The sequence below is a fragment of the Malania oleifera genome, chromosome 10 (genome assembly GCF_029873635.1).
Source record: "Malania oleifera isolate guangnan ecotype guangnan chromosome 10, ASM2987363v1, whole genome shotgun sequence".
Classification (NCBI taxonomy): Eukaryota; Viridiplantae; Streptophyta; class Magnoliopsida; order Santalales; family Ximeniaceae; genus Malania; species Malania oleifera.
The window spans coordinates 12120465-12148376 of NC_080426.1; the positions used below are offsets into that span (position 1 = coordinate 12120465).

Consider the following 27912-nt stretch of genomic DNA (forward strand, 5'->3'; position numbering starts at 1 on the left):
GTTTTGTCAGTTGGGAAAGCATAATCATGTCCCTTTAGTCCATTTTGATGTTTGGGGTCCTAGTAGAGTTGTGTCCAAGTTGGGTTTTTGGTACTTTGTAACCTTTGTGGATGATTATTCAAGGATGATTTGGCTATATTTAATAAAAGATCGTTATGAGTTATTTTAAATATTTTATGCCTTTTGTTCTAAAATAAAGACTCAATTTGGTTTGCTAGTTCAAATACTTTGGGGTGATAGTGCTAAAGAGTATTTCAATACTCAAATCACTACTTATATGACTCAATTTGGTATTGTTCATCAATCATCTGTGCTCACACTCCTTAACAAAATGGGGTTGCAGAGAGGGAAAATAGACATATCCTTGAAATAACTCGTACCTTACTTTATTAAATGCATGTACCAAAAATGTTTTATGATCCTCTATTTTGTGAGGTTCCATTATGTATGTTGCTTGCAGATGATATTGTCTTGATTGATGAAACTAGGAGTGGAGTAGAATCTAAGTTAGAATTATAGAGAGAAGCTGTAGAATCTAGAGGCTTTAGGATAAGTAGAAATAAGACAAAATATATGAAATGTAATTTCAGTCATAGTAGGAAGAATATTGGAGACCAAGTTAAAACTTGATGATAAAATAAATCTAGTAGATTTCGATACCTTGGATCTATTATGCAAGCTCAAGGTGAAATTGAAGATGTAATGCACAGAGTTAAAACAGGGTGAGTAAAATGGAGTTGTTCTTTGAGTGTGCTTTGTGATTGTAGAATACCCTTAAAATTAAAAGAAATGTTTTATAGGACAACTGTAAAACCAGCTATGCTATGTAGATTAGAATGTTGGGCGACTAAGAAATAGCATATCCAAAAAGTAAAAGTTGCTGATTTGAGAATGTTAAGATGAATGAGTGGTATAATGTTAATAGATAAATTAAGAAATGAACATATTCGCAGTAAGTTAGGTGTAGCTCCTGTAGAAGATAAGATTAGGGAGGGACAACTTAGATGGTTTGGGCACTTACAACGTAGGCCACAAAGTGTGCCGGTGAGGAAGAGTGAGTTAGTTACTATGTGGGGTAGTAGAAGATGTAGGGGTAGATCTAAAATAATTTGGAATGAGATAGAAAGTATTTAATAGTCTTGAATTTGTTGAAGGAAATTGTCCATGATCTCATAAATTAATGGAAAAGGATTCATATAACTGATCCCACCTAGTGGGACTTAAGGTTTGGTTTGTTGTTGTTGTCGTTTTCTCTTTCCTAATTCACCTTTATTCTCTCTACCACCTCTTATGTTTGGGCGTGTGTCCTTTGTTCATCGACAAACTCTCAGTGTGGATAAGTTGAATCCTCATGCTATAAAATGTATCTTTTTGGGCTACTCATATACTCAAAAGGGATATTATTGTTATAGTCCTATGCTGCATCGCTTCTTTGTTTTTGCAGATGTTACCTTCTTTGAGTCTACACCTTACTACACTCAGTCCCTGAGTGCTTCTAATCTCTCTTCCTCTGCCTAATTTTTTAGATTTTAGAATCTGTCCTTACCTAATCAACAACCTATATCTCTATGTAATTTGAGTCCTTCTTATTGTCTCGATCGTCCTAATTTGTAGGTGTATTCATGATGGCGGCTCCAAGGAAGAGAGCTCCCTCTAGCTTCTATTACCATGTCTTTGGTTTTTTTGTTTGATTTTTCCTACGATGTTGATCCTCCCATTGCTGTCCGAAAATGTAAATGCACATGTACACAATATCACATTTTCAACTATGTTTGCTATGACTTCTTATTACCCTCCTATTATTGTTTTGATGCCCTTCCTAAGTCTATTTCGGAAGCCTTACCCCACTTTGGGTGGAGGAATGCCATGGTTGAAGAAATAATGCTTTATAGGACAATGATACTTAGGACTTGGTATCTCTTCCTCCAAACAAGTTTGTGGTTGGTTGTTTTTGGGTATACATTGTGAAAGTCAACCTTGATGGTTATGTGGCTCGTCTAAAGGCATGTCTTGTTGCTAGGGGGTATACTCTGGTGTATGGTTTGGATTATTACAACACTTTCTCTAGTTGCCAAACTTACATCATTACATCTATTCATCTCCTTGGCTACCACTTGTTAGTGGCCACTTTATCAACTAGATGTGAAAATGCCTCCTTGCATGATGATCTTGAGGAGAAGGTCTATATGGAGCAACCATTGGGTTTGTTGCTCAGGAGTCATACTTAGTGTGTCGGCTCAAGAAGGCATCGTATGATCTCAAATAGTCTCCTAGAGCATGGTTTGGTCAATTCAGTGTCATAGTACTTGACTTTGGCCTTCCATGGTGTGCAATGGATCACTGTATGTTTTATCGTCATACTTCATCGGGTAGGATCCTTTTTATTGTGTATTTGGATGGTATTGTTATTATAGGTGATGATGATAAAGGTATTCAAAGTCTTAACATTTTCTACAGACTAAGTTTCAAACCAAAGATTTGGGACCGTTGAAATGCTTCTCGGGTATAGAAGTATCTTGATGGCCTATGTTTTGTCACAAAAGAAGTATGTTCTTGATCTATTTGATGAGACTGGATTGTTGGGATTCAAATTGGTTGATACACCCAATATCTTATAGGAAATTAGTGCTAGATATGGATGATTTGTTGTCTAATCCTGGACGAGACCGAAGACTTGTTGGAAAGTTGAATTATCTTACAGTCACTTGGCTAGACATACCTTCTACAACAAGTGTTGTGAGTCAATTTTTGTAATCTCCGAGAACAACACACTAGGGCGCAGTCATTCGCATCTTGAAATATCTCAAAGGTGCATCTGGGAGGGGTATTTTATATCGAGATCAGGGTGACATTTACATTTAGGGATATGCAAATGCAAATTGAGTGGGTCACCTTTTGACCGAAGATCCACAATTGGGTACTGTGTCTTGGTGGTAATTTGGTTTCTTGGAAGAGTAAGAAACAAATTGTGGTGGCTAGGTCAAGTGTTGAATGAGTGTATAGAGCTATGGCTCACACCACTTGTGAACTTGTTTGGTCAAAGAACAAGTTGGAAGAATTGAGTTTTCCACGTTCTCAGTCTATGGAGTTGGATGTGTGATAATCAAGTTGCTCTTCATATTGCCTCAAACCCGGTCTTTCATTTGTGAATAAAACACATTGAAGTTGATTGCCATTTTGTTCGAGAGAAACTTGTGCAAAAGCTCATTTCTACCACTTATGAGAAGTCTAATACGCAACTTGCTAATTTGTTTACCAAAGTTTTTTTTTTTGTTGGGGGGAGGGGTGCTCGTGTTAAATTTTTTTGTAACAAGCTAGGAGCATATGATATTTATGCTTTAGCTTGAGGAGGAGTATTAATGGTTATTTTATTCTTTTAATATTATTATTTAGTGTGTTAGTATGTTAATTAGTGAGAGTTAGTGTATTATGGTCATTAGAATGTACTTATTTTATTATAAATAGAGGGAGAGACCTATCTTTGAGTTTGGCCATTCATTTAAATTATTTAATCAAAATTTCAACATGCTTATTTAATAATCGAGAGCTTAAAACAAGCCTAAACAAACCAAGTTTAAACCTAGACCTAAAATTGGTTTAAACTGAAAATTGTTCATTAATGTAAATGAAATAGAAGATTTTTTGTTACAGCCTTAGGTGTAATATTTTGATTTTCTTTTAATATCGAACGATATGAAAAAATGATTTAGAAGATAAACAAAAATATACGATAGTGATGACTAGAGAAAATTCTTATAAAAATATATATATACATAATTATGTCAATTTAAAATGAGCTCTAAACTGAATTTCTAAATTAGCAATCTCCTAACGAGCCTATAATCTGTATACAAAAAAGTTCATGAACTTACTTCATAGTTAACTCATAATCTTATTAAACAAGCCTATTGTTTGAGTATTTAGACCAGCCAACTACCGCGCTAGTTAAACTATATACACACACACACACACACATACACAATAATGTCAATTTAAAATGAGCTTGAAACTGAATTCCTAAAATAATTTGTCTCATATCGAGTCTATTATCTATATACAAAAAAGTTAATGAACTTACTTTGTAGTTAACTAATGATCTTATTAAATAAGCCTATTGTTTGAGTATTTAAACAAGCCAACTTCCGAGCAAGTTAAACCTTACATATATATATATATATAATTATGTTAATATAAAATGAGCTCCAAACTGACTTTCTAAATTAGCTAATCCCTTAACGAGCCTATACTCTGTGTACTTAAAAGTTCATGACTTCATAGTTAACTCATAATCTTATTAAACGAGCCTATTATTTGAGTATTTAAACAAGCCAACTTCTGAAAATGAGCAAGATCATGATGTTGGTGAGCTAGAATATTATCTAGATCAAGCTCACCTTTTATTTTCCAGCCTCAATCTAATCCCAATCTTGGCCCATTTATCTTAATGAATGAGTTCAAACAAGCCATTATTGAGCCAAACACTGAGCAACTTGCGATCAGCTTGGCTCATTTGCAACCCTAGTAAATTTGAGTACTATATGTTAACTTTGATGTGGTCTTGGTTTGGGTGGTTAATTTGGGGAAAATGTGAGCTTATTCCATAGGAGAGGAGGGGAAGGGAGGTTTTAGCCAATGCTTTGGAGTATAGTGTTAAGAGGATTTCCATTAACATATCCTAGCCTCTTGCTTGGTGCAAATTTCAAGTATAAATGTATTTGGGACCTGGTGGTGGAGAGGTTTGAGAAGAAGCTAGCAGGATGAAAGAGGATTTTGTTCTCCAAGGGAGGTAGACTCACTCGCACAAAGAAGTATGCTTTAGTGTTCATTATGTCCTTTTTTTTTTTTTCCCTTATTCCTATTTTGGTGGCAAAAAGGTCAGAGTATCCAAAGAATATTTCTTTAGGGTAGCAGGGAGGAGACCTTCAAGTTCTGTCAATGAAATGGTATGTGGTGAACAACCTCCAAATTATGAAGAGTCAGGGATCAATAGCCTTACTGACTTCAATAAGACTTTACTGGGAAAGTGGCTTTGGAGGTTCATGGTAGGAAAAAAACCATATGTGGGCTTAGTTTGACCCCCAAAAAAGAACTTCTAAAAGGAACTGATGAGAAGGAGCTGATTCGGGTTGCTGTAAAAATGGTTTGTTCTTCTAGTGAAAAAGGAGCTGTTAGAAGAAACCGTTGATCTAGAGTGTTTGGCAAAGAAGTTATAAGCTGGCCAAAATGTTTATAATGGCCAAATTGTTATATCATTTTAGGAAAAGTGAATTATCAGTGAACAATTTTGTAATTTAAAAAAAAAAAGCCAAGGAGATTCGTGGAATAGAATAATCTGTAGGAATAGCCAGCTTTTAGCTTTGAAAGCTCCAAATATATAAATTCTAAAAAGTCCCCCAAAATCCAAAAAGCCAGCTCTTTAAAGCTAAATAGCTGCTTACGAGATGTTTTACACCCGATTTTTACTTTTTAATAGGGGGGGTTTCATCTAAAAAGTGGGGCCAAATTTACACTTGGGGGAGGTTGTTACAAATCAACAATGGGTTTGACATCTGTGGTTTGAGTGGAATAGCCAGATTTTAGCTTTAAAAGCTCCAAATATATAACTTCGCCAGTTTTTTAAAAGCTAAATAGCTGCTTACCAGATGTTTTACACCCAATTTTTACTTTTTAATAGGGGAAGTTTCATCCAAAAAGTGGGGCCAAATTTACACTTGAAGGAGGTTACAAATCAAAAATGGGTTTGACATCCGTGGTTTGAATATGACGGATGTCTAGTGGGGTCAGGGTGGGGGTGTTGAGCAACATCATAAACGGATGGGATTGCTTCTCAAACTAGGTCTGTTTTGAGGTCAGACAGCGTGATTCTGTTCTCTTTTGGTTGGATGTCTAGAGTGGGGAGGCCTCTCCAATGAGACCATTTTCTGATTTTTTCAGATTGGCCCAAGATAAGGAATCTATTGTTAGCCAACCAATAACAGCAGCATTGGAGGGATTGTCTGGAATGCGTCTTTCTTGGGAGTTGCGTGACATTGGGAACTGGATAACTTCTTTGTCTTCTTTAAACTAGCCTGAGGCAAGGAGGATGGGATTAAATGGGTGAGTTCCTGGTGTGCTATTTTTGAAGTGATATCCTTCTATGATGTGGTATTGGAAAGGCATTTAGGACTTTCTGTAAAATATTTTAGGAATTTTAGCTATTTAGGATTATTTTGATATTTATATTTATTTATGAATTTTTTTGATGGGAAACATCAAGAGGTTACATATAATAAGCAAGATTAAGGCATTTGAAGATGTTCATTTTTACAATATGTGTAGGCATAATTTTGAATAGTTGGATTTAATTTTGTAATTTACGGCATTTAGAGATTTGGTATTATGTTTCACTATTAGGGATTTGCTATTATTTCTCAAATTATATTTCCTTAATTAGGGATTTGCCATGATATCCTAAAGATTGTTTCCGTATGGGATTATTTCCTGGAGATTGTTCCCTCTTTAAATATTAGGAGATATTCTATATAAAGGCTTGATGTGTAATCATGGGGCAAATTGGAAATATTGAGCATTAGGCCCTCATTTAGTCTTGTCTTCATTTTTACTCTCTCTTTCTCTCTCTCTCTCTCTCTCCCCCCCCGGGGCCCGGTTTTCTATTGTTTTGTCCTATTTTCCAGCATCCTTCTCTTGTGCCTATTGATCGTGCGCTAATTTGGTATCAGAGCCTCATCTTGATCCTCTCTTGCTAACATTGTCAAACCACCATCCACCAGTGCCAGCCCCGTGATCAGGTAACCATTAGTCTTATGACTCTTACTAGCCACAGCTGAAACGTTAGGCACAAGCTGCATGCTGCACATCTCCAACATTGCAGATTTGTCGCACTTCCATCTTTTGTCTGCTCGTGTAATTGAATATGAAAACGCCTCAAATCCTTGCCTACAGCCGTAGCAAGCAAAGACCAATTCAATCGTTGATGTCATCATCGTCATCCCACCATTACTCTTGCATCTTGTGTGTCATCACCCATACCCAATCTTTGCCTGCATCTTGTTCAGCAAGATGTGCTTGAATTGATGATAGGGAGATCCATATCCATCATCATCCCACCATTACTATAGCATCCCGCGTGCCATCACCCACACCCAATCCTTGCCTACAACCATAGCAAGCAAGGACCAATTCGAGCTGTTCAGTGATATGTGCTTGAATTGAAGATCTAGGGAGATATCCATGTCCTTGACACCTTGTAGAATGGATAAATATGGATCTATATATTAAAAGAAGGAAATCGAAGGAAATTGCAGACATAAACAGTGAACTGACAGAAATAATGGCCTGTTTAGATATGTGGACATAATAGGTTGTATTAACGAATGAGGGAACTACTTAAGACAGTTATCGAGCTAAGCAATTAACTCGGTATTGTTAAAGCTCACAGTTTGGTTGACCAAAAAGGGTGTATTATTGAAGAAGAAAACGGGAGGTATGTGTAGATGCTTCTGTGTCAAAACCAGAGCTGCAACCAGTTCTATTAGTAAAAGGATTTGAGGGCATCAAGGACGATGCAAAATTGACATATAAGCCCAAAGAATCCATGAAGGAACTCGACGGTGGAATTGCAGAGATTAAGCCATCTATGGAGCATAGATCCATTAAGTTCAATGCTGAATACGTGAGTGAGATTGTGTATGTGGAATTTATCATTCTCGATTAGTTTGTTTTCAGTGATTTTGTCCACTTGCATTTATACCTATTTTTCAAACTCAAGAATTATATTGTTCATTTCAAATTTTGCATGATTCATTAGTTTGTCGTCTTTCAAGTTTTTCGGATTCAGGGCTGAATTTTTTCCAACCAGGTGAGAATGATGGTGACCGTCAAGATGTCATGTATGAGCAAGGTTGAGGCATTTTCTTGACTACCATATGTGTTGGCATAATTTAGGATACTTGGATTTAATTTTGTAATTTTCAGCATTTAGGGATTTGTTGTTATTTTCCAAATTATGTATCCTTATTTGGAAGTATTTCCTATAGATTGTTTCCTTATGGGATTTGATATTATTTCCTACAGATTGTTCCCTTAGTATTAGGACAAGCCCTCAACCGAGTCTTGCTTTGATTTTTCACTTCTCTTTATGTTTCCCAATTTCTGTTTCCTTCTTTTGGGTTTCTCTTAATTTTCTATCATTTTCTAGCTGATTCTCTACTGCCAACCATGGTTTTAAATAAAGGCCGTGACCGTTACGTAATGGTTTTTTGGGTTGCTGATACCGTTACACATCGCAAAATTGGTGTGAAGAAAAATCACGGCCGTAGCAGCCGTTATGGTCCACGACCATTACGTAAAGGCGACTATGGCCGTTATGTGACCGCTACAAGACTGTTACACCAAAAAATTTATTTTATTTTTTACTTTTTCTTCTCACTTTTTCCCTCTCATAAATCATTCTCAATATATCATGTGGCGAGAGGGGGAAAAGATTATAATGAGGATGACAATAATACAAAGTTTACTATTTCTTTAAATACTCACAATAGATGCAATAATTAACAATTTGAAAATACTAATTAGGAAAAAATTTATTTTGATAATATTAGTAATGCGATATTTATGTTCTATTTTTTCAACTTCAACCATCTTTCTTTTAATTAATTTAGCACACATAAAAATTTATTACAGATAAGAACAATGAGAAGTATAATGCACACACACACATGTAATTTTTCTATCAATGGTGGTTTAAAACAAATGTAAACTTGTTGCCCTTACCAAAGAACTTAGTTACTCTAACTAAATGATCCAAAATACACAAACTATTTCTAAGAAGGGCTAAAAGCTTAAAACATGCAAATACGCTAATATGCACAAGGTTGTGCATGCTTCAAAAAAATTCACGGCCGTTACACCCGCTTCCCGTTATGTAACATCCGCTACTCCTGCTTCCCGTTACACCCGTTACCGTTACGTTACGCTACCTGCAGCTGCGATTTAAAACCATGCTGCCAACTGGTCCTGCATAGTGTTTTGTAAAAAAATAGGGGTTATTTAATAGTGTCCATAATTTAGTCTCAAGATTTCTACCTTGCTTACTTCCCTATAAATTTAGATTCTTGCATTTAATTAGGAGTCTTGGATGACTTGTTGAATTTCAACCAATTCTACCATCTCTCTCTCTCTCTCTCTCTCTCTCTCCCCACCCCTCCCTCCCCCCCCCCCCCCCCCCAAAGTGACATTTCTGTCCTTGCGCTTTTTTTCTATACTGTGCTATGTCAAGAGGTGTCAGACCTCGAACCTGGCTCACTGTTTCTCCCCTTCTTCAACACAACCCCCCCTACCACCTTTCTGGTTCTTACCTCTCTGTTCTTTCAATCCCTAATTCTTTCTGAAAAAAATTCTAGTTGTGTTGCTTTTGTGCTTTGTACGTGAAATTCCCATTGAATTTCCGTATGCTCTTAATCCCTACCAGTAAACCTAATTCCCATTCCCAAACACACGACCAGTATCCACTGCTAGCCTTCCCCTACCCTCCCAAAATGTCCAAAACCATGTCTGTCCTTTAAATCTTTCAATCACAGCTTTTTGATTTTTAGGGGAAAAAAACAGAGGCCATGTATGTGCTTTTGTGTTTGTTTGTATATATGTAGTGCTGCTTGGGAAAAAAAAAAACAAAAACAAAATTGCTTCATTCTAGAACCATGAAGATTGCCTGTTCAGTTTTGTCCCCATCTCATTCTTGCCACATTGGTGCCTCTTCAACAAAATGTCAGCACCTCCGTCTAATTTTGCTTGCCCTTGTGGATTCTCTCTTCATCATCATGCTTCCGTTGCATTGTTACTCATTTCAAACATTCAGCATCAGTGTCAATCCATTGGCAAGAGACTGAATACGACCTTCCATTGTCTCGTTGTTGATTGTCATCCCATCATCCTTTTATCATCATCCTATACCATACTTCAAGTTGCCATGCCATGTGTGCTTTGGATAGGGAAAAAGAAAATCAAAGCACTAACACTTCCCCCTCAGTTTTTTGATATAAAAAAAAAAATTGGGCCGAAGTTAGAACCTGAGTTGAACTCAAATTGTGCTCAAATCTAGAACCATTGCAATCCTACCTAGAACCTATATGGCCCAATAAATTTTTTGCTTCGCAGGCAGCTCTAGTCTAGATGAAACCAGTCTGGTTTGATTAGATGAGCAAATTCACTAGTTAGTTTAGCCATCTCTAGCTTTTTACATATTTTTTCTTCAATTTTGTTTGTCTCACTAATTTGTTGGTTTGAAAAACAAAAAAGAAAATAATGAAAATAAGCACAATTATCAAACAAAAAAGAAGTAATGATGTTGTCGGATAGTTTCCTGAGAGGAATTTCAATAATGTCACATATTGCATTTACTCCCATCCTATAAATCTGGATGCGTTGAAACACTCTACCATCTTTTTTACATATTTCAATGGTGCTCTCTGAACTAGTATTCAGATGTAGTTATATGCTTAATTACATTTCCTAACTAAATCACATCCTTCTCCATTCACTTTTTCATGGGTAAGCCTGACATCTCTCAATCACACGGATGTGTTGGTTTCTACTGTGATGCGTACTCATGTGCAGTGTATTTTATGTGATCTTCCTATGCTATACAGCCATTCATGTGCTACTCAATAGACCTTTCCATCATATAAACAAGTCTTTGTTATGAGAAAAATAGTTTTTTCAAGTCTAGAAAAAATGATTGTATTTTTACTAGACCTGTACTTGCACACAAAGAAGGCAACTCTTCTCATGTTTTACATCAAAATGATGTTAGTATACTAACAGAGAAAGTACATGCAGAGGGCTCTGTAGTTGCAGAAGAAACATAGGAATGGGACATTATCTGCAGTATTTTACTTGACCTAATTTTCCCATTCGCAATTGGAGTGGAAAAACACGTATAGGACATTTTATGCAGTTTCTCTTGTAGCATCTATGAACTTTTGAACTTCAACAAAATTGAAGGCTTGTCTAAACATGCGCAGGTGGATACTACTGTTCATCAAATTGAGTTTGCTATTCTCTATCAATTCAACAATGTGGCGAGCAAGCTAGAACCACTTCACTTCATAATTTTCATTCTGTCCTGTATAATACTTTTTATTCAATAAGCTTGGATGTCTTAATTTTTAGAAGACTCTTGTTTGATTATTTGATTTTCTTCTCCTTTATCACTTCAAAACTCAAGATTGATTTTTCTCCAGTTGGGGGACAATGATGTGGTATTGGAAGCGAATTTGTAAATTCAAAGCATTTGGGACCATGGTTTGAAACCTAGATGGGTGTCCAACTTGGAAAAGGCACTGGTGCATTGGACCATTTGGTCACTGGTGATGCAGCATGACGTTATAACTGTATATTTATTACTATATTACAACAATTATATTACACCAGTATGGGATATATTAGAAAAGCAATGGTCATAAACATCTATTAGCCAATTAGAGTAAAAATTAGTAATTTATTCTGAATAAAATGCTACTTTAAAATATATATATATATATATTTTAAAAAATAACTCGTTATATAATTATTAATTGTCAGACAAATATTGAAAGATTGAGAAAAGTTTTTGATTCAATTTTAATAATTTACTTTATTTGGTGTGTATGAGTTTGTATATAATGTATATTAACTATTATTATATTTATTACTCTCTGATAATGGGACAAACAAGTCTGATTGGGACAGTGGTAATGCACAAGCTTAATCTGCCTTGGGTTAGACTTTCAGAAAATTGAATTATTTTACAAAATTTAGTTCTTTTAGGTTATTCTAATAGGTTTAGTTATACGGGGTTTTTTATTTATTATAAATTTGTGGTTATTTTATAATTCCAGCTGTTCTGTCTGTAAGGTTTCTTATTTTCCTACAAGTATGGGTTCATGGATGTGATTCAGGAGCCTTAGATGAATCATTGAATTTAAGCTATTTTACATCATTTCCCTGTCATCTCTCCCTTTCGCTATGTATCTAGGGTGGGATTTTCCTCCCTTTGTGTTTCCCAAGTGGTATGATAGACGAACATACTTCATTCTTTCCCCTTCATCATTAATTTGCTCTTTTTCTCCCCACTTTTGATTTCAATACTTTTGAAAAAAATAAATTCTAAAAATAAAATTTTTGCACATATTGCTTTTGCGCTTTTCATCTGTAAATTCCATTTGACTTCCTTTACGCACAACTCCTTCCCTTGAACATAACATGTATCATTTTTGAAATTGAAGTTAACATATATTTTGAAGTATATTTTGAGAATTATGAGAAGGCGTATTTTATAATATGCCTATTAATATTCCCCAGTTAATAAAGTAGGAAGCAGTTCTGGCTTATTTGTTTCATTGTTTAATTGATTGAGGATAATGAACTCAATGTGAGTAATAACTAAATACCTGTTGAACATTTATATCCACCTATACATCTTTACATGAACCTTTAGTTTTGGTGAGGGTGGGAAGTTTCTCAATTGCAATTTTCTTAACTCTGTCCTTACATGTGCACCTGGGAAAAAATTGCATGTAATGTCCTCTGTGCTTTGGATGAGACAGCTGGGATAGGTAACATACTGTCCAAAATGTCCTGCTCTTAATACATATTTGTGCATTTGCAGTATCTCGTGCATGTTCTTTATTCACAATTGCAATAGCACAATGTAGATATCAGACTTCAAAAATTTTGCTTTTTCTTTTATATTTTTTTTATGCAGGTGCAGGTTTTAGTACATTAGTTTGGCAATTCTATATGTGAAATTAAAATAAATGTGCTTTTGAAAATTGAAGAACTATTTTTGTGATCCAATGGTGACTGAGGAACAAATGAATCAGTTGAACACCTGTGTGATTGGGAACATGGGAGATTCAGTATTTGGGTGTAATTTAGAATTGAGCACTTCCGAAACTCTGTTAAAAGAAACACAAATGATAAAATCACAATGCAGCAACTTTTCCAGAGCACTTAGAATAAGTAAAGAAGCTGCACCAAGTGCTCCAAAGTTTCGTGCTCCCAGGTATTTTTTATGGAAAAATATCCCACATAATCACTATATCCGTAACTAGTTTGAAAAGAAAATACTCTTTGTAGCTCCATTTTTCAGCTAGGGCAAGCTGAAAGTTTGATCCTATCTTCAGTGGGTACAGGTCCGGGCACAGTTTGGATTCAACTTGGGTTGTATGTGAACATTGACCTGACTTTTCCCCTTCTATTTCAGGAGAACTGAGTTAGGGGTATAGGGAAGTTGGAAACCATCGATACTGAAAACGGAGGGTGTCTTGTGAATGACTTTTCTCAGAAACCTAGTATGGGAGCAGTGTAGGATAGAATTTTTTCTGCAGATATCTGCCTGGAAACAGGCATAACAACAGCCTGATACTGTTTTCTGTGTAAAGAGCAAGTTGAGATGGTGGTTGACATTCTTGAATATCTGCAGTTGGAGTAGGACTCCGCAGCAGCCAGCTGGGAGGCAGCAGCTGGTTCTAATAGGGGCAGTTGTGACTTGTGAGCTTTGGAAGAGTAGACTTGCAGACGTGTCAAAATAACCAATTTGTATGGACTTCTGAGAATAAGAGACATCAATTAACTGTTGGATCAAAACTTTGTATTAGTTGTTCAATGGGCAGTGCATCATTAACACCCAAGCTACCATTGACTTGACTGATTCTTTTCACTCGTGATTTGTTCTTCTTGGGTTGCATAAGCATCGGTTAGTCTATGGATGACGTGCTAGAATTGGTCTACTAAATAATTTTTTTCCTATTGACACCCTTGGTGGATGTAATCTTAACAAAAAATATTGAGGAATGATATTCATATTGCTGAAAATAACCTTTCATATTTGTGGCACAAGCGAAAAAAGCAAATTGTATTTGGAGTAGATATCATCTTGCCATATTCTCACACGTTTCTTTGATGCAGTTAACAGTTTTGAATAAAAGCCTATCTGATATTCCGGGAAGTTTAATGAACAATATCCGCAATTTTCACTTCAGGGTCAAGGAAAACAGTGTTGAATGCTTTTATCCAGGATGGCGGAATTGAATGACACGCTCCAAACAGCCTTGCAGAATGGCTGAATGTTATTTTATTTGTTTTATTTTCCTTCCAAGGTTTCCTCTTTTCTGGATTTGGAATGTATTGTAATGAAATAGAGGGAAGTATTTTTAGTTATAGTGGATTTTTTCCTTGGCTGTTTTGTTCTGTGGACAAACTGGAGAACTGTATGGTACATATTCATATTCTGAATTATTGAATTTATGTATCAATTCAAAGTAAGTGCATTAGTTTATACCTTTTCAAATAAATATAGGAAATGGAGCTAGAGGTGGTAAACATTCAAATAAAACGAAACTGCATAAATTACACCCCACTAACTACTTCAATGACCAAAATGTGGATTGACATTTGAATGGCTAAATTTTTTGACAACTGTAAACAACAAGATAATTAAGAACAAACTGAATTATATTTCAACAAATTGATGGTAGTAACAACATTATGCCTTTGCCATTCGGACAAACCTCTGGCAGCCCCATAAACAGATTTAAGCTATTGTTTGCATATAATGCGTTCTTTCAAAATCATAATGCGTGAAAATCTCACGCATGCAAAGAATCAACTTAAATTAGGGAACATGGTGCAGAACTTATGCTGCAGCTGTCCGCTTCTCCTCATGATCATCCAGATTCAGAGCTTGAAGCAGCTTAGGCCATGATTCCGGGATTCCTCCTGGAAGTTCAAACTCCAACAACTTCCCTTGATTGCGGTAGAAATCCTCTACAGGTTGACTCTGCAATAACAAGGTAATTTTCAAAACAAAAATACATAAAAACTAAACAAGAAGTAAGACCATTGATATTGTTGTAACTGATGTTTTTATTGAACTTCTCGGTTAGAGAAAAGCAATACTCAAGAAATATTATAGAACTAGCAATGAAAAAAGGGGCTGCATGGGAATAAAGAATGTGCAAGCAGATGTAGTAGCCACATTCCTCTTCCCCAAAGAATAATCGGTAAAAGGAATTAATGAAAAAAAAAAGACTAATTTCTCTATAGATATATTAATCTACAAGTTAAAATAATAATTTAGCATTGATCAGGGCATTCTCAAATTTCAAAATATAATGAAAATTTTATATGGCCTATACCATTTCATTGTATATGCGGAGTCGTTCCTTTACGACTGCTTCAGTATCATCAGACCGAGTGATAAGCTTCGATGAACAATGTGGAGGAGGAAGAAGTGGAGCCATGTACATTCCAGGGCGCCCATTCTCACTCTTGATGTCAATTGAGGCCACATTGTAATTCCCTCCACACTCACTACAAATCCTTCTTCCAAGGCATTTTGCAAGCAATGCTTCTTCTCGAAGCTTTAGGTTAATCACCAGGTCAATATCAGTCACTCCATCTAATATTTCCTGAAAGCAATCAAAACACCAAAAAATAGTAATAAATAAACAAAAATGGGCAACCGAGAATCCATGTGACAAGAAAAACTAACAAAAGAAAGATACTATTTCCCTGATAAGGCATGGCATGCAGGAAATGACATTGGAGAACCATACAACAACATCACATTAACCTCAAACTATCTGGGGCAGTCTTCATGGATCCTTTTTTTTTTAAAATAAAAATAAAAACCATAAATAAATAAATAAAAAGTATAATTAATAAAAAACATGACCGATTTGGCAGATGAGACTATTTCCACAATTTGATTCTGCCCAGCAAGAAAATGACAATGAAGTCTGATTAGCTATTTATACATCTCCTGCCACATATGCTTCCATGCTAACAATTAAAATGCAATAAAACCTTTTTCAAATGATAAAAAGAAGAGAAAGCAGACCTGTCCTGCAGCCAAATTATAGCATTTACAATCAGCTTAAAACATATAAGTTTAGGAACCAGTTGGGAATAACATATAAAATTTCAAAATAAGCACAGAAAGTTCCTCAAAATGGAAGGAAAGCAGAGTTTGTAAACATGCTTTAGGCATACAGCCAAACGTTGCTGATTAAAAATTAGAGTCATTATGTGCAAGAAGAGCAGAAAATGTGATTTTCTCATCATTGGAGATCATTTGAATGTTGGGATGCATCATGATTCTCCAATACAACAGTCCATAGCAAATGAAAGCTTGCATCCAATGGTTAATAAATCCCCAAAACAATAACAATCTTAAAAGGCTAATTTAATGCTAATGATTAAAAAAAAAATCCGCCAAAAGTAGCAATTTAATGATATTAGGTTCTTACCATCCAAACGAGAAGGAATCTCCAATTCTTGTGGCCATGACTTCATTGAGCATTAAGATTTTGGGCCCACCAAGTTGCAGAGAAATTGCAACAAGGAATATAGCTGGCTAGGAGTACACATTGCTACTATAAGCAACCCAATAGCCTCAAATAACCATACACTTCATATCTAGGAAAGAAGGGATGGAATAAAATTGAATTTATGACTTGCTTTTTGCATATTCTTCATTCAATTTTTCATTCCATTCCATACCCATCCCATTCCATTCCGCACAACAAATGAAATGTAATCTTAGAAGCCATAACACCTGGCAAAAGAATTGAGCAACATTTGTTACGGTGTTCTAGTAGTCCAATAACCTTCAAGAGTGCAGCCTTGCTCAGACTCATTCAAACCTAATTATTACAATCCATAACAATTGAGTCACTTGTTCCCCCAAAACACCCTTAGAACTTGACGACTAACCAAAATATAGTGAGGGATTTAATGGTAATAAAAATCTTATGCATGTTTATTTCTATACTTAAATTTCAAGCTGATAACCACTTACAAGATCATCATGCCATTGAGCCACGAGCTATAATGCACCATTGTGAAATACATGGACAGCAGCGCATCAAATAATAGTTTTCTCCATCATACAACACATCATTAAAAGTTGTCCAGCCCCAATCAGCCATCAACATAGATCCTGTTCAGTCATCCAATGTTCACTCTTCACAGTCACTTCAAACCTCTTCCCTCTGCAGTACCACTTTTCTCAGGTCATCAAAGGATTAAATTAAACCCTAAACCATTACTGAAATATCTTGGACCACCATCTTTATTCATCACCGATCAAGTGCTTACAAATTTGTACGCCAAAGGATAAACCTAGAATAATTACACAGCACTCTATTAACATCAGATTTGACCAGGCCCCAGCCAGGCAGCCACACAAAGCAGTTGGGCGCGCACAGTGTACATTGGTGGTTAGCCATATATTAATGCCATAACTTGCACGGTTGAACTTTTTCTTCTTCCATTTTTTAAAAAACAAAAAATTAAAAAAAATAAAAAAGAAAAAATTACCAATGCCTAAGAGATTTGATGACATTATATATATATAAAATAAGTGAATAAGATACTGGCTTCTTGCAAATTCCCCCAATGTTTTCTAGGTTGCAACATGATCTCTTTTAAAGATTACCAAGCAAATTTCCATCATCTTGAGTATAGCTATTAATCACTCATGTATAGGGACGAACAGCTATCCTAACATCCCTTGCTGTCGCACAGAAAGCACAGACAGGCTCCACACAAGCATTTTAATTGGAAGCTTTTCACAAGCATACATCAACAGGTCGCAAAATTCATCTGATGTTTTTTTTTTTTTTAAAAATGAAACAAAGAAATTTGACACTTACACGTAACTGCATGCTAAGAAACAAGTTCACGTTGTCATCCTAAAGAAGATTATTTACCTATGATTCATTATAGGCGTGGTTGTTCACTTTTAAATTATTTTCAATATTTAACATAATACCTAAATGATCAAATTATATTATTCATTTCATAACAATGTGATAGAGAACCACTAATGGAGGATTTTAGATGTTCATATTGTATCTAGATTTTAATATTTTACTTTGGCAGAGTTGTTATTTTTTAAGTTTGGCTAATTTAGGTTTATTTTTTTGTATGTAAGTACTTTAGGGTTATTTTGTAATTCTTGTTTTGTTGGAGCCTTTATGTAAATATGTGTTCTAGTTAGTAGTGGGTATAAGTGCCGGACATCTAAGTTATTGTGCAGTTATTGTTTTGAATCAGATTGCAGTTTCCCTCTCTGTTTATCTCTCTCTCTCCTGCAGGTTCGGCTGTTCTTCTTCTTCTTCTTCTTCTTCTTCCTCCTCCTCTTCTCTTTTCCTTCTTCCTTCTCTTCTCTCTTCTGATTCTGGCTCTCACCTCCGTTCTGTTCTGTTCTTCTCTTTCTGTTCTGCCTCCCCTCTGCTGCTGCTACTTCTCTTCTTCTTCTTGTTCTAATTCTCAATTCTATCTATCTATCTATCTATCTATCTATATATATATATATATATGAATCTTTTTGTGTTTTCCAATATCAAGAGGTTGGTTGTTTCGCTCCTGTATCTTCCAAAAGGAAAAAAGATCTCTGAGAGTTGTTTTTTGGATCTGAAAGAGAGTACAGGAGCCCAAAGTATGAGATTGAATAAATCCTCCTCTTATATATATATCCTAACATCTGTCCTACATCAAATTGGTATCAGCACCTAATTCAATTCAGTTTCAGACTTCCCTGCTGCTGTTCATCCATCAGATTTGAAACTCTTACAACAATCTCCATTAAGGTTAAACCAAAAACTCAAACCACATCCACCACACAACTACATTCTCTAACAGGCTCCATTGCTGCAATAGCAAGTCAGAAGTCACAGGAAAATCCCAGAAAACAGAAGCATTCATCAGTCTGCAACTTTTCCAGGAAAATACAGTCGTGCCACTGGGTTTCGAAACCCTAATTTCCACCAACCAAACCACAACACCTCTCTTACCACCAAAATAAGACAGCCCCGAAACCCCTTCCCCCACAATATATTCTCCATCATACAAGGGAGTAGCTCCCACGCGCCACCTGAAAACTTTCCAGCCGACTCCCCCCTAAATCCCCATTTCCTGCAAATTTCTTCCTGCACAACCACCCTCACTAGAATCCCCACCTTCTGATCTGGTTCCACCCAGAAGCTCATCACTGGAGGAGACGTGAAGGCGTATCATGCGCCTGCCACGCACATGGGGAAGTTGCCAAACTTGCTCTGTTTGCTCAGATTCGTGAGAAATTGCTTGCAGCTTCAAGAACTTGGATTTTACCTGATATTTGACGCTTTCTGAGTGAATTTTGAAGCTTCAAGCTTGGTTTGCATTCCTAAGGTGGAACACAGCCTTTCTTGGGCTGCTGAGCAAATTTTTCAGAGTTTGAAGGTCTGCTAACAACCAAATTGAGGCCTAGTAGTTGTGTTTTGAGATTTTACTGCGACAAATTGGTTTTCCTCTGTGAGATTTTGATGTTGATTTAAAGAAATTAATCTTGGGTTTCTTAGTACATATTTTTGGAAGGGTAAAATCAGTGTGCTATCATTGTTCTTGAAGCATCTCTGAGAAGTTGAAGTGAAATATTTGAAATCTCAAAGCTAAAAAGTCAGAGCAAGTAAATTTTGGTATGGACTTATCCTACTTGGACTCCATAGAAATTGATTTAATGTTGCTTATCTATATGGTACTTGTTCAAGTTTGCATTGGTCCATAATTACTCTGGTTTGAAAAAAAACTAAACAAAAAAAAGAAGACTAAATTCCATTAATGTGGTTCCTACATAATTGGCAATTCTCAACAATTACGGACCAACTATGTAGTCTTAGACAGCTTTCTTCTAGTGCGAGAAATTATACAGGGGACCTCCCCCTCCACGTGTCCGTGTATTTGTTTCCTAAATTATACACTTGTTGAACGTGAGTCCCCCTCTGATATTAATGAAAGTAGGATCAATTTGCCACATGTCTAACATTCAAAATATAGGCACACAGACACGTGGAGGGGGAGGTCTCTTGTATAATTTCCCCTTCTAATGTCACCAACTATTACCTTAAATTTAGAGACCTCATTCATCGGTGTGCTCTTAGTAAGGAACCTTGAAATCAAAAGGTTAATGATTATGCAAATTCAAAAATATCCTAGTACTCTCTCTAAGGCTTACCACATGGCTTTGGAATCTGAGAGATTTTTCCAGCCACCAACCTATAACACCACTTCCTATTTTGAAGAGTTTCATCATTCTCAATCAATTTCTCAATGGTTGTGTAGTATTCCTAGATCCTCACAAGATGTTCATGAGAAAACTCAAATTGTTAAGGATAAACAATCAAATATCAAAAGTGCCAATGCAAATTCTTGTATAATTGAGTATATCATGACTACATAAATGACTTGCATATAACTAGTGCACAATCTTTTGATTCTTCAGCAGACGTCACTCATGAATCTTCTCAATGGTTAGAAGATAGTCCTAGGCCCATTGAAGATGTTCAAGAGAAAACTCAACTTGTTGAGGATATCATAAGTGCCCATCCAAATTGTTGCTTAATAGAATATCACAGCTACATAAATGACATGCACATAACTAGTGCACAATTTTTTTATTCTTTGGCTGATGTGAGTCATGAATCTTCTCAAAACAAGGTTGTAGACTTGTCTTAAGCAACTCTAAGCACTGTTGAGGCCTCTAGGCCAGAGATGGACCTTGATTTGTCATCACACTTAGTTGTTGAAACTTGAAATGAACAGCAAGATGAGTTGCCAACTACTAGGACAGCTATGCCTGCCAATGACCTTGCTCTTCAACCTCAATTTTCCATTTCTAACCCAAAGAGTGAGAAACAATTGGCTGCTATAGAGTTTGTTGAAAATTCTTCAATCATAGAACCTATTGTTGAAAATCCTCTTGAAATTATTTCTACTCAATCCAGTAAACTTGCACCTACATCCCTTTCATCTTCTCCCTCTACATTTTCCATAACCAAATCTAGTGAAACATTGTCCATCACCTTAGAGTATGGACCAAATGCATATTTGCTTGAGCTGCCAATAGATTTGGATATTAAATTGATTTCTTGTTTGGTGGACCTGTTATTTTATCAGAGGACATTGCAGCCTTCTATGCTACTTGCGGTTGGACAATCTACTACATATTCTCCAGTGGTGATTGACGATGCAATGCAGATTATGCCTCATTTTGATTTGCCTGCATTTTTGACTTTGTTCCCACACATGGAGCCAAAGCTATTACGCCATTACAAAACTTGAGGTTGAGTTTTCTCTGACAAGGGGAGTTTGATGAAGAACCACCAACGGATGATTTTTTATGTTCATATTGTACCTAGATTTTTATATTTTACTTTGGGAGAGTCTTGTTATTTTAGAAGTTCAGTCAATTTACGTTTATTTTGTGTATTTAAGTACTTTAGGGTCATTCTATAATTTCTTGCTCTGTTGGAACCTTTATGCAAATATGTGTTCTGGTTAGTAGTGGGTATAAGTGCTGGACATGTAAGTTGTTGTACAGTTATTGTTTTGAATCAGATTGCAGTTTTCCTCTCTCTCTCTCTCCCGCAGGTGCTGCTGTTCTTCTTCTTCTTCCTCCTCTTCTCTTCTCCTTCTTCCTTCTCTTCTCTCTTCTGATTCTGTCACTCACATCTGTTCTGTTCTTCTTCTAATTCTATCATCTGTCCTACATCACACTGCTTATTCAAAAATGATCAAATTATGTTACTCATTTTATAACAGTTCTTATAGAAAGAAATAATGTGTGTGTGCACGCATACATGATAAAAAATAATATAGTATGATGTCTGCATTCAAGACAAGAGCATGGAGAAAAAGAAATACAAGATAAAAGGTATGGTAGAAATTAGAATGTACTCCAAGGACAATCACACTCCAAAACAACAAAAAAAGGATTACATTCCATGAGCTTAGTTTTGAATGTCTGAGCTCCTAGTCTAACAAAGCACACATCAGACGAACAAATTAAAAAAATTTTAGGCAAGCTAATATCCAATGACAAAACAAGAATGATAGGAGATAAAACTGGAGACAAAGATTTAACAAGAAAATGAAAAATCAAAAAAGGGTTATCAAATAGGAGCATCTCTGGTTGAGGTGATTATCACTATTAACAAAATAGCCAGTAAATACCAAAGCTGACTACATCTTTCATTCTTGATGCTGACCCTGCAAGAATAACTTAAATCTACAGATTTAGAAAACATAAAGATGATCATCCCAAGATAATTTTGGCATAAAAAGAAAAAACATCCAGCTCAGGTTTCTGACTCAGCAACCAATAATATCATTAATGGTTCCATAGTCCAGAAAACCACCAATGCAGCACCCTGGTAGAATAGCTAGATGGCAAGCATTTCAGCCTTGCAAACCAGCAGCTAGAAATATATCCGGAATAAATTATAATCTTACATTCAACAATTAATTAAAGCCAAAATATGACCCTCAAATGTCCAATTTTTCCATTGAAGGAGAATGCCACAACATGCAACACTCTGCACACTATAAAAAGGGAATATCATCAGTTGAAAGGAGGCCACATCCCAATAGCTGCATGCTAGGTGAAACAAAGTGTTCCCCCCCACGCCCCCTAAAAAAAAAAAAAAAAAACTCTAAAGCATGTCGCTAGTTATAACTTCCCTCAATGCTAACAAAGATTTTGATAGCACCTTAGATTTTTTGGGGGGATAATAGAAGAATTATATTAACAACAAATCAAAGAGTACACTGAGGAGAGAACAAGATGTTCTCCCAAGAAAAAAATGAAATACAACCAAAAAAATAATTACATAAGTGCTGCCTGCCAGCAGCAGCAAACCCCTAAAGAACCCGAAAGAATGGACCCAAAGAGATGCCAAAAAGACTGCTCTATGCCACAACAAAACCAGGGAGGTCTAAGGATGCCTTTAGTGAGTCCAGGTTTGTGGAAGATTCAAACTGACTTGCAGAAGACATCCTGAAATTTTGGGTGAACATGAAACACACAAATATAGATTGTAAGGGTAGAGACCACTTGATTAGATATCAAAAACCAATGAAGGTCTCCATCCAATACAAATAAAAGAGGCCTAATTGTTTCCACCACATTAAGAATGCAATTGATAAAAATAAATAACAATAACAAGCCTCTGAATGGTCAAGAAAAATAACAAATCATTAACTCCCCAAGCTTATATGTTGCATACAAACAACAGTAAACTGTATGGAAGGAGACATCGTGAAAAAAAAAAAAAATGGCATTAAAATTTGCCCTGGAAAACCAAATTTTAAAAATGATCATTTATGCAATATAGTAGTAATGCCAAGGCAATGACTAAAACAACTTTATATCATAACCACATGACATCAAATTAAAATTAGAGTTGAGAGCAACACAAAGAGAGAAAGGAAATCAAACCCACATAACATTTACTTTTCTCCCTTCTTTTTTTATATCATGCGCACAGCCATAATTTTTTGCAATTTTTAAAATAAATCCTATATAAAATTAGTCGCCACTGTCGTAATTATCTAAAACAATGGGAAACAACTAAGTGAAAAAAGAGCTTCAGTACTAGAAGTGCACCTAAAGCAAGGAGGAACCACCTGGTCCTGTATAGCCTCACTGTCTTCCCCAAGCCACAAAAGAGCAAGCAAAAGAGAGCCAGGGGTTCACCCAGGAGCTATCTTGGGAAAGAATTTTCCAATAAATAATGATTCCTTTTTTATCCTTTTTTTTCTACCATAGACATCAACATTAATTTTACTAGTAAAACTTGAGAACAAACTCACAAGTTCTGTTTCTATACAGCATCCATTTACTATAAATATTGCTCACCGCCTGTCTCATAGTTCGAGGGAAACCATCAAGAATGAATCCTGATTCACCCTTTGCTGCTCCAGCTTCAAGACGCTTGGACAATAAATCTATTATAATTTCATCTGAAACCAATTTCCCCTGATTAACAATCTCTGCAAGCTGCAAAATGGAACACAGAAAGAATAAGGGTAGAAAAAAAGCAGAAATATCAAGTATACAAGAAAACAAATAAAGTTACATATTCAAAGTTCTATTTTCATATTATCCAACTTTTCACCGAAAGACTTATCAGAGGAAAAAAAATTATATATGTATACATTAAATAGGCTGCCCATGGTAAATCTGTAACATCAGAACTGCAACCTCGTCAGGAAAATGAAACATCAAAATATATGTCACCTACAACAATTTCGGGGCCTAATTTTCTTTTTAGTAAAATGGATGACACTCTTTTGGACTCTGGGGCAACTTTTTTTTCTCTCTGCTTTGTAGTTTCTTTTTTCATTGCCTTGCTTTTATATTTCCTTTTGAACCTTTTCTATAATACAAAAAAAGCCACCAAGGGCACCCAGGGCGCAACCTAAATACAAATATAGAAATTATACACACACACACACGTAATGTCAACAAATCAAAGGCAGCCTAAGCATTAACAAAGTTCCGCATGCCAAAAAAACAGACTTTTAGCTATTTGTCTTTTACATTATAAAAATAACTCTCTGTATCCTCAAAAGATACAAAATTTCATTCCTTCCAAATCATCCAAAGTATGGTTTAAGGGATCAACTCTACGGACCCTTTTCTATCTCTATATGTCCAAAAGCCCTTCCATGCCCAAAAATTCTTCCAAGACACAGCCAGCTGTCAACCAAAGCATTCCTAGCATAGGTAGAGCAGTTCCCCAAGATTTCAAGCCCAGAAGCAAACTAGTAAGAATATGATGCAACAACTCAACCAAATTTATGCACAGAAAATGTCTGTTACCACTATGATTCTCCTTTTCTGCAACCCATGAAGCTTCCCATGCAAACAAGCAACTTAAAGTTGCGGGAGCATCTGTTTTCTAAATTGCTTACCAAGGGAAGGAGATCCTATTATCATCTTGGTTACTCCACAGTCCACTCAATAATCCCAAGAAAGATTTAACCTCAAGGCAGAGCCATTCTTAGAGATTTTCAATCTCACCTGAACCTGTCTTTGTGGCATAACAAGAATCTCAAACAAGATGTAAAAAACGTAAGGCTGACTGTCCTAAATTTCCTATAATAGCAAGGAATTCCTCTAATGTATGAAAATCAAAAAAATACACATTTGCTCTAGGACTTGCTGATTTTATCACTCCATTCCTTCTTGTTTATTGACAGTCAAATATAGAGACAAAAAATGACACATCCCATAATATTTCAATTCAAAATTTGCCCCATGTCTTTCCTCACTGCAAGTAGACTAACCTTTTGTTACAATCACAATATGAAGATAACTTTTCTTTGAAAATATAATATTGCGAATATCATTGCATTTCATCATTACATTTGGTGATAAAAAATGAGCAGTCAAGTGATAGAATAAGAAAATCTAAGGGCAAACCAGTGTTACCTTAGAAAAGATAGAATAGGATTTTCAAATTACAGAGAAGGGGGAAGCAAGTAAATGCCTCGAAAAAGGACAGCCCAGTGCACAAAGCTCCTGTGCATGCAGGGTGGACCATGATAGGTCTATAGTATGTAACCTTATATTACATTTTTACAAGAGGTTGTTTCCACGCCTCGAACCCATTACCTCTAGGTTACACAGCAACAACTACAACTCTACTATTGCGCCTAGGCTCCCCCTCATAAAAAATATAATTGAAATCCTTTTTACTTCATCTTTGATCTTAACTAAAGATTTCCATTCAAGTTTCACATTTTATATATGTTAATATATAATTATATATATATATATATATATATATATATATAGCTACAGTGGTCAATCAATTCATGAATCATTCTCAATGCCTTAACTTTTAGAAAGCACTTCTAAACGAAAAAATTTAGAAGCCTTTTAATAAAGCTAGTTTGAACTATTGGTCAAGTGATGTAATTTCTTTAAAGTCTATCGCCTATTACACCTGTACGTATGCTGATGGCCGGTACATCTACAAGGAGTTGGTGCATACACGGAAAAGAAATAAAAACTACACTTATTAATTAGGTAACTAATTTCAATATAGAAAAAATAATATGTGTGGACACAATTAGATTTTGATTAGATTTCGGAAGGAGTAAAGGGCTTGGAGGAAGGAAGTTTATTGTGATAAACCCTCACCCCTTGTTTGGGAGGGCCTCGGATTCGGTCTTGATGTAATACAAATTTGGATTGAAATTTATTAAAATCCACCCAAATCCAAATCCAAGGCTCAAAATCCATACTTCCAAATGCAGCATCAGAGTTTTCCTTTACTTTTGACTTATTTCTAACGAGATCCAAAGATCATCTGTAACCTATGCCTTACTTCAATAGAGTAGTACTTGGATTTTTTACCAGGACCCGGGTTCCTTTCAAATACAGTATTAAATTTAACCATTAATGTTCCCAATGATTTCTATGCATTAACATTTTCAATTCTAGAGAAAATAGTCAACAGCATCCACAGAAGGTGCTTCTTATATCCCTGTGAGATGCAGAGCTATGTCAGGTTTTACCTCTTCTTCAAAACCATGTAAATAAACACTGAACCCTGGGATTGTTAGTTTTGATTTTTCCCTTTTTTATAATCTTATTCTTCGACAATCCAAAAAAATTTAAGACACAAAGCTAGAACTCCTGTTAATTTTTTCTTTTCTTCTTTCATTTCGTTTCTTCAGTTCCCGGAGAACATTAACAATCAGATCTCCCTTTCAACACAAACTCTCGGAAAAAATTCAACCGTTAGACAAAATTCAACAAGGGAAAACAGCAAAAAAGAAGCAAAACAACCAAAAACCCTAACCAACCTGGAAAGCGAGGGGACCGGAGGAGGAGAGCTCCTCGCGGACGAGATCGCCGGTGGCGATGTGGGGGACGCCAAGGAGTTTAGAGAGGCGACCGGCGTATGTGCCTTTGCCGACGCCGGGGCAGCCGAGAAACACCCACTGGACACTCCTGCCCTCGGGGCCATGAAGTAGGGGAAGGGGCGCGTGGTTGAGGGAAGACGACGACTGTCGGAAGTCAATTTTGGAATTTACGCCGGACGAAGAAAAGGCGCGAGTTACGGAGGACAAGGAAGTGCCTCTGGCTCTCAGAAGGCGGCTGAGGACCGCCATGAATGAAGAAGAATTGAACTGCAGAGAGAGAGAGGGAGAGAGGTTGAAGAAGAAAGGGTGGGAGTGAGGAGGGAGCGGAGTCTGGTGGGTTGTTTTCGAACACGTGAAAGTTATCGGAGTGGTGAAGTCGGCAATGGGGCCACGAGGTTCAATTCATCTCTCTCTCTCTACCGAGTTCCAACTTCCAAGGCAGTTTCCTACTCGTATTATTCAATGCATCGATCTCTATTTCTATCCACGTGTTCTGTTCCTCTCAATACTCTCCACACGCTCTTGACATCTTTGAAAATATATTTTTAATGTTTTTATAATTATGATGGATGAGCAATTAAGTTTTAAATAATACATAATAAGTTTGTTAATGGAATAAGTTAAATATTAAGGCTATATTTGATTTGGGCAACCTCTATTTACTAAGAATATCATAAAATATGTCAGAAAATTTATATAAGAATGTAATAATTTTAAAAGAAGTGTAAGAATTTTGTATTGTTATAACTAAATAAAAATAGATATTCTTATAATGAAGTTTTAAACAGCATCTCTTATTTATTTTATTTTATGAATTTACAAAAATATTTTATTGATTAGGGAGCTTAGGCCTAATGGTAAAGTCATTGTTATGTGATCTAGAAGTTACGAGCTAAGGCATGCAAATAGTCTCTTCTGATACAAGGTCAGACTGCGTACTAAATTCATCGTGGTCCGCTCCTTCCTAAAACCCTACATATGCGGAAGCTTTTTATGTCAAGTTGTCCTTATAAAAATGTTTGTATTATGATCATTTTATTTGTAGGAATAGATATAAACTTGAGTAAAAGTTTTCTTAGCACAAAGTATTACACAAATATTTAAAATCAAATATTTATCACAAATGAAACATTTAAACATAATGTTAATTAATCATTATTTAGTATATCTTTG

The 27912-nt window shown here is 35.9% G+C and overlaps 2 protein-coding genes across 5 annotated transcripts in view; one reads left to right on the forward strand and one right to left on the reverse strand.

Moving 5' to 3' along the window:
- Window positions 1–14304, forward strand: part of LOC131167078 (elongator complex protein 6) — a 32512-nt gene extending 18208 nt beyond the window's left edge. Inside the window, exons 5-6 of one of the 4 annotated variants that reach the window (XM_058125859.1) lie at window positions 7859–7900; window positions 11022–11335. In XM_058125859.1, the coding sequence (XP_057981842.1) occupies window positions 7859–7900; window positions 11022–11147 (168 nt within the window). In that variant the 3' untranslated portion in view covers window positions 11148–11335. Of the gene's footprint in view, window positions 1–7858; window positions 7901–11021; window positions 11336–13947 lie in introns of those variants that run through there. The other 3 variants (XM_058125863.1, XM_058125862.1, XM_058125861.1) reach the window with 3 other exon arrangements.
- Window positions 14305–14411: 107 nt separating this feature from the next.
- Window positions 14412–27191, reverse strand: LOC131167077 (adenylate kinase 1, chloroplastic-like). Its single transcript, XM_058125858.1, has 4 exons — window positions 26680–27191; window positions 23720–23860; window positions 15177–15449; window positions 14412–14818 (listed from the first exon to the last, which is right to left on the reverse strand). Exons 1-4 carry the CDS (start codon window positions 26986–26988, stop codon window positions 14675–14677), a joined length of 867 nt encoding a protein of 288 aa, XP_057981841.1. The 5' UTR covers window positions 26989–27191; the 3' UTR covers window positions 14412–14674.
- Window positions 27192–27912: the final 721 nt, after the last annotated feature.